Genomic DNA, 8,321 nt, shown 5'->3' on the forward strand with positions numbered 1-8,321 from the left:
CCTCTAGAATTGTTCTATGTATTGTAGAAACATATTGTGTAAAATATTAGGATGATAGGATAACGTTAACTGGTGGCGCAACGACGCTAAAGTTTTGAGGTGCATTTACAAGGGGAAAATATGCAATTTTTTCAGTTTTTGTAAAAATTTTGCCATTAAATAATGACTTTTACAATTTAATTTAAAAGAATCGAAATGTGTACGTAATTGTCGTTATAATAAGATATAAAAGACAAAAATTGGTGAAAAAATGTTAAAGTTATTAAAAAATCGCCAGGCCATTAACGTGTCTCAGGCCACTAGAACAAGAAATTTATGAACAAAATTAACATATTTTGAGAAATATTAAAATAAAAGCTTATTTTTACTTAAAATATATCCATATTTACTTGTATATGAGTTTTTGTCCTCGTAGGATACCGTTAACCTATTCGCAGATATGACCAAAAAAATTAAATTTTTTTAACGGCAGTTTCAAAACTCCAATTTCAAATTTTTAAAAATTTTGTTAAACAAATTTCAGAATTTTTTGATTATCGCATGGGGATTTATTGACAACATAATAGGGAATAAAAATGTGAAAAAAGTATGTCAATACCTCCTATAGTTTTTCCGTACCTGCGATATAAATTTTGCGATTTTCGAGAAAAACTAATTTTTTGGCCATATTTTGGGGAATGACCAGAATTTCCTTACTGTAATCATTTTTAAGTAAAAGCTATTCAGAATAATATAGTCCAGGTAATTTTAAATATAGTCTGAAAGTTTTGCTAAAATCGGAAAACTTTAACCCTTAAATCGTGAAGGTCAAAGGTCAATTTTTTCAATATTTGGAATTTCTCATGGAAAGATAGCGAAATATTATATATTTTTGGGCCGATTTTGATGAAACTTAAGAAAAATATAAAATGAAGTCTAGTATTCACAATAACAGTACAAAAATGGAAATTAACCCTTAATAGCACTTGGGGTCCAAATGACCCTCAACTTTTAAAATCACGAAAAACACATTCATTTTGATCGCAAGTACTCTTAAGGGTTAATTTCCATTTTTGTACTGTTATTGTGAATACTAGACTTCATTTTATACTTTTCTTAAGTTTCATCAAAATCGGCCCAAAAATATATAATATTTCGCTATCTTTCCATGAGAAATTCCAAATATTGAAAAAATTGACCTTTGACCTTCACGATTTAAGGGTTAAAGTTTTCCGATTTTAGTAAAACTTTCAGACTATATTTAGAATTACCTGTAATATAATATTCTGAATAGGTTTTGCTTAAAAATCATAACAGTAACGAAATTCGGCTCATTCGTCAAAATATGGCCAAAAAAATAGTTTTTCTTGAAAATCTCAAAATTTAAATCGCAGGTACGGAAAAACTATAGGAGTTATTGACATACTTTTTTCACATTTTTATTCCCTATTATGTTGTCAATAAATCCCCATGTGATGATCAGAAAATTCTGAAATTTGTTTAACAAAATTTTTAAAAATTTGAAATTGGAGTTTTGAAACTGCCGTTAAAAAAATTTAATTTTTTTGGTCATATCTGCGAATAGGTTAACGGTATCCTACGAGGACAAAAACTCATATACAAGTAAATATGGATATATTTTAAGTAAAAATAAGCTTTTATTTTAATATTTCTCAAAATATGTTAATTTTGTTCATAAATTTCTTGTTCTAGTGGCCTGAGACACGTTAATGGCCTGGCGATTTTTTAATAACTTTAACATTTTTTCACCAATTTTTGTCTTTTATATCTTATTATAACGACAATTACGTACACATTTCGATTCTTTTAAATTAAATTGTAAAAGTCATTATTTAATGGCAAAATTTTTACAAAAACTGAAAAAATTACATATTTTCCCCTTGTAAATGCACCTCAAAACTTCAGCGTCGTTGCGCCACCAGTTAACGTTATCCTATCATCCTAATATTTTACACAACGTGTTTCTACAATACATAGAACAATTCTAGAGGGGGGGACGGCCTGTACCTAGAAAGTTTTTTTCGTCCATACAATCTTGGAGCACTCTACTGTACATATAACATTGTGGATCGCAAAATGAAAAATGTAGAAATTACAAACGGAATGACAAACTTATATATGGGCATTTCCTGGGGTCACGAACGTACGTTCGTACGCTTTTGATGTCCAAAGAATATAGATAACAAAACTTTTCCTAGCATTTTTTTTGCGATTGATTTGTCTCATCTTTTGAACTGCCTAATACTTCAAACTTTTTTTTAGTAATTAGTGGCATAATATTTTACATTCTCAATCCATGTGTCCCAATGTTTGTAGGATCCCTACTGAGGATGTACCAAATAAATTTTACCAAATGTTTCTATTCTATATGAAGCTTTAAAAGCTTTTTTATCATTTGAATAATGTTTCAAAAAATCTGTGAATAGCGTGTAATTTTTTGGTAAAAAAATTGTAAATGATTTTGGAGCATTCATCATGTATCTAGATTAACATCTGAATTCGGCTTCTAAAATTTAAATATAATTATAAAAGAGCCTTACAATAATGGAATGATTAGTTCTATTTAAGACCGCGGCAATTAAAAAAATTAAAACAAACTTTTTCAAGTTTTATCATTGGGACTCAAAATACCGTGACATTTCCTATGTTTCTTCCTTTCTCATCCATTGTATCGTCTATCGATATCACGTATATTATTTTTTAATGATTTCTTAATAAATTTTTTTACAAGTTGTGTAAATATATCAACGGGTTTTGAACGCGAGATTTTCGATAGATCTTAATATTCTATATAAATACTTGTTTAACTTTACATTAGTGGTAAACTATTAATGCCCAAACATAACTGTCTCAAGCTGCCTTAAATTCCTTCTTTTAAATGTATCCAAAAATGTTTGAAGAAGTTGCCCATAATAACATACAATTTTGGAATTTTCTTTTAATTTTTTACGTATTTTTACTATTTGTTAAATTTTAATATTTGTGTGTGTATATTTTTAATTTAATTGAAATATATGGAAATAAGCTCACTTAAGTCAACGAAAACTCTATGAAGATAAGTCGATTATGGGTACTCTATTTTTTATTTAAGTAGCTTAGGCCAATTATCATTGGACCTTAAACAATAGTAAAATACGGAAATGAAAAATTACAATACAAACAATAAAACTATATCAGGAAAATAAAATAATGAAAAATAAAAGAAAATATGCAACAAAAATATGCAGTTATGAGTTAAATATGCAAAAATATGCTATAAAACGCAAAATATGCAGTAAAGGGCAAAATATGCACTAACAAATCGATGCCAAAATTCTTAAAATCGTCTGAAACGGATAAATAACTAACTCATATGTTTATACGACGCACAGCAAAAAATATGATATTGCATATTTTTGGTTGCCCTGCTAATTATGGACCGATCATAATAAAATTTGGTGACATGAATTCGGTATATATAAAACTTATTTGGTGCGAAACTTGTGTAGATACCTACATAAATTAGGCATTTATGACCGATTAAATCCAATTTCGGAGGTGAAATAATGGACCGATTTCGGCCAGTTTCAATAGGCTTCGTCATTGGGCCGAAACAGTTATATATACCAAATAATATCGAAATATCTTCAATAAAACACGATGATTATCAACATTTTATTTTTCGATCCATGTTGACTAATCGTAGGAAATGCCCATATATAAAATTATTCAGTCGAAATGACCGAATTTTTCTGTTGTGGCTGATCAAATCGTATTTCTTCTATGTCAACTGATTTCTGTAGCTTGTATCGAAAAGTCGAATTATTTGCAATGGCAACAAATCGCAGAAATAATACTAAAACTTTAAGAAGAAAACTTAAAATTCCCGAAATTTTTCGTGAAGTTCTAAAAAATATTCCTAATAAAATTTCTCCGATTAGGAACCCAAGATATAATACAATATTTATGTTTAAGAGTTTCTAATTTTATTCATTAATGAAATCATACAAATTTAATATTTATAACACTTTATGATGATGCAGTGGGGCTGCAGCGGAAGGAGAGGGTACTGGATACGGTGATGTCCCCTTTAAACATTTACTCAGGTCGTCCATTGCCTCATCAGATTCTTCGTTGAAAACTCTCTGAGCCTTAGAAATACATGTCTGTTGTTGCCTATCAATTCTACGAAATTCGCTTTTCATGTCGGCCAAATATATGGAAGCATCTGATGAAAGCTTATAAAAATCTTTGGCATTTGTAAAACCCTAATAAAATCAAAGAAAGCCATTACAATAAAATGGTACATTTTAAATAAATGCTCACCTCTTTGGCATAACAATCGAAAGCTGAACAACCTGATTCTTTACTATCGCAAGTATCTATTGAATTGCAGGAGTTGGATACTCTTCCCGCTAAATTTTGCCGTTGTTCCAAAGATTCTTTTTCAACTTGCTCATATCCACTTTTGGCGTTGTCCATGCAAACTTCACAGCTGTCTTCGAAGCGTTCCGAGATTTCTTTCATTGTTGACATATAGTAGTCGAAACAATTCATAGAACGCGTGGGGCTATCTTGAAAACTATTGGATAATGGAGTTTCAACATTTGTCAGACTAAAATTATTTTTATGTTGGCCCCCAACTCCGTAGCAGCTTAAACATAGAGCATTTAAAAGAATCACATAACTTCTGTAATGCATTTTCTTGTAGTTAGACAAAAACTTAACAACTTGTTAAAAGACTTTAAGGTTTAAATACAATTTTTACACTGAAACTAACAATGGTAATTCAAAATTAATTGGTTAGTTCTTGCGATTAGTTGTCTAAAGTCTTACTTCCTTTGCAATAAATAAATTTGTGATAAAATATAAGAATTACACTAGACAACATTGAAAAAAACTAGAGCAAAAATTGTCAGGATTCACTGGAGGAAAATAATTCTTTAAATTTTAAAGAGGGAGTTGGTTTCATTTATTGATAATTTGTAATTTTGATTTTTTCCACAATTCCTAATGACTTGTATTCTTTATAATGAAAATTACATTTAATATTTGTTAAAATGCCATAGAAATTTTATGTTAGCTGGTGTATTTATAAAAAAATCTACTGCAAATATAATAAACTTTTAATATGAGTACAAATGTATATGAAAAAAAATAAATGCATGTTTCTAAATTTCTTTATGATCGCAATATACCCTTTTATCAGAGAGACACCTGTGTAGTAACAATTTACGTCTGCAGTAACATTAAAACTCTAAATCAATATTGTCACTAATGTCGGATCACTTGGCTGTCTCTAATTTATATGGTCATTTGGCACGTATGTGCTTTTTGCAGTGCAGAGGAAAATCAATTGGTTTCTTTATATATCCCATGCAAATAATTGGCAATTTTCTCCAAAATTTAAAAAAAAGTAATTCTTTTTCAAACAATTTTTTAAAAAAAATAAAAAAAAAATTAACTTAGTGAAAAGAATTTTATGGCAAAAAAAATTTTATCTTTTAAAAAAATTATATGAAAAAATTTTTTTTTGGCTGAAAAAGAGAATTCGGTTTAAAAAATATTTTGGCCCATTGTAGGTCCGACTTACTACGGCCTTATATACGCCGTTGCAAAGGTCTTTGAAATATATCGAGCCCTTAGCGCCAAATTATCGTAAGCGACAAAACACAAATTTTACAGGAGTAGGTTTTTTTTGATCATTTTGAAATTTATACATAGAATTAAAAATGTTATGATGCGATATAATATAATTTCGTTCAAGCTATTTGTCTATTTTTCAAAAATATTTATAACTTTTGGCAATTAAAAATTCATGGAATACTTTATTGAAAAATATGACAAAAAATGTTTTTTATTGAATTTTTGCATAGATACAAATTTTTCGAATTGAAATTAAGTTTTTATTTATAAATATGTAGTTTTCAATGAAATTTCACAGTTATGTAGATTATTCTATTTAAAATGGAAAAATAGAAACGAATTTTGAAATTTGTTATCAGCAATCCCGCAATTCCTAGAAAAGTGTTGAAAAATTCCAAAAATGGGAATTTTTAGTTTTTTGGCTATAATATCCATAACAGGGTCGGGGTTATCGGGAACCTTTACAAAGTAATTAGAAACATATTGAGCAACCTAAAATCGGTTACTATATTTTGATATCGAATATGCGATTTGAGAATTATTTCCCTAAAATTTTATTTTACATAAAAAATAGGTGTTTTTTGAAACAACAATTTTGAAATTTGTTTTCCTTTAAAATATTTTATGAAAACTTAGCTTTCAGAAAGTAGAAATTCCTTATACATCCTCTTAGAAATTTTTGCGATAACTTTAAAATTTTTTAAATTCAAATTCATATAACTTTCGACTTAGTCATTATTTTTAAACAATTCTTTTTCTATTTGACACATACATGTGATGTTAGTCCAATAAAGGAAAACTGGAGGAAATCGGGAAATATTTGGATACGTTGTTATCAAAAAACTGGAGTAGGGTGGGTAAAAATGTTGTAAATTTAATTTTCAAATGCGAATATCTCCTAAGCTATAAGAGATAATTGATAGCTACAACGAGGTTTGTAGTGCTCCATGAGAAGATTCTATATGTGCAATTTTTTTGAAATGGGAACTCAAACCAAGAAATAATATCGTTTTAAAAATGTAACATACCCGAGGTGTCGTATTTTGAGGGCCCTTGGTCGCGCCCCTGGTGCGCCCATGAGGTCCACGTTCAAAACTTAAACTCGACAACACTTCTTCTTTGCGCGTGTGAAATTTCATTCAAACCAATCTAACCATATAGAAGTTACAGATTTATTTCCCTCTTTTTTTTTCTATACCACTGTGTGTCGCTTACGATAAAATTTGTTTACTGTAAAATATAAACATTGACTTACGATAAAATCGTACCCCCTATATTTTTGAAGTTATTAACAATTTTGATATTCTGAGAACGCTAAAACATCAGTCGGTCCATAAAATTTTAATTTCTGCAATAAAAAAAATGTAAAAATGTCGCTTACGATAATTTGGCGCTAAGGGCTCGATATATCATTAGATATCCATATTGTCTATATTAATGACTTAGTTATTCAGATAAAGATCCAAAATAGGTAAAAAAATCGGAAAGTTGATTTCAACATACAGAGGGACGTAGCTCCGTTTTATATAACGATCCAGAATATATGTACATATATACACTGTGGGGTAGCAAATGAAAAATGTTGAAATAGCAAACAGAATGACAAACCCTTGAAGTTTATTAAAAATCACAATAATTACATACATACAGTAAGAGACTAAAGTTTAAATACAATCTCAAATATTGATTGTTTAAAGAAAAGTAAACATTTAAAGAAAACTTAAAGTATACAGTTTTATTTAGTTTCATAAATAACAAAATACAATAGCAAAAAACATAGACTTAAAAATACGATAAAATTCACTCGACAAAAGTTTAAATATTTTTAAGGTGTATTTAAACTTTAGTCTCTGACTTTATATGGGCAATTCCACGAGAATGACTAACACGACTGAAAACCCAAAAACGCTTGAAACTTTTTTTCAAGATGATTTGAATAGGAGAAAACACTAATAAAATATTACTGTGTAAGAAATTCTTCCGGCTCGGTCGCTATTTAAAATCGAGAAAATCGGTCCACAAATGGCTGAGATATAAGGAAAAAACTAGGACAACCTCGATTTTTGACGTATATCTGGATTACTAAGTCATTAATATAGACAATATGGATATCTAATGATAGATATTTCAAAGACCTTTGCAACGACGTATGTATATAAGACAATAGTAAGTTGGACATACAATGGGTCAAAATCGGGAAAAAATATTTTTTAACCCGAATTTTTTTTTCATCAAAAATTTTTTTTTTTGTCATAAATTCTTTTTCCAAAAAAATTAATTAAAGAAATTTAAAAAAAAAAAAATTGGAAAAAAAAATTTTTTTTAAAAATTTTAAAACATTAAAAAAAAAATTTTGATTTTGTTTAAATAAAAATATTTAAAAAAAAATATGTTTTTAAGTATAATTTGGTGAAGGGTATATAAGTTTCGGCACAGCCGAATATAGCTCTCTTACTTGTTTAATTTAATTGCGGTTAAAACTAAGCTCCCAATTAGCATATAGTATGAAATGAATTTGACTCTGATTGTTTATTTGCTATTATTAAATTGTTTATTGAAACCGAATGTGTATATTCTATTATTTTTTTTAGTTTTTGTATACATATATTTACAGAATATATATTGTTTTATTATAAGAGAAAAATCTGTCACGTACGGTATGTCACGTACGATATTAAATTTTATTTATTATAATA

At 28.3% G+C, this 8,321-nt stretch overlaps 1 protein-coding gene across 1 annotated transcript; it reads right to left on the bottom strand.

Moving 5' to 3' along the window:
• Positions 1-3,998: 3,998 nt before the first annotated feature.
• LOC135958371 (uncharacterized) lies at positions 3,999-4,687 on the bottom strand. Its single transcript, XM_065509276.1, has 2 exons — positions 4,306-4,687; positions 3,999-4,247 (listed from the first exon to the last, which is right to left on the bottom strand). The coding sequence occupies exons 1-2, from the start codon at positions 4,678-4,680 to the stop codon at positions 3,999-4,001; spliced, it is 624 nt and encodes a 207-aa protein (XP_065365348.1). The 5' UTR covers positions 4,681-4,687.
• Positions 4,688-8,321: the final 3,634 nt, after the last annotated feature.

Source organism: Calliphora vicina, chromosome 4 (genome assembly GCF_958450345.1).
Source record: "Calliphora vicina chromosome 4, idCalVici1.1, whole genome shotgun sequence".
In the NCBI taxonomy this organism is placed as follows: Eukaryota; Metazoa; Arthropoda; class Insecta; order Diptera; family Calliphoridae; genus Calliphora; species Calliphora vicina.

Coding starts and splice junctions, on each gene's coding strand:
- LOC135958371 (XM_065509276.1), bottom strand. CDS start 4,680: ATGCATTACAGAAGTTATGTGATTCTTTTAAATGCTCTATGTTTAAGC. Junction 4,248..4,305: donor TCGATTGTTATGCCAAAGAG/GTGAGCATTTAT, acceptor TGATTTTATTAG/GGTTTTACAAATGCCAAAGA.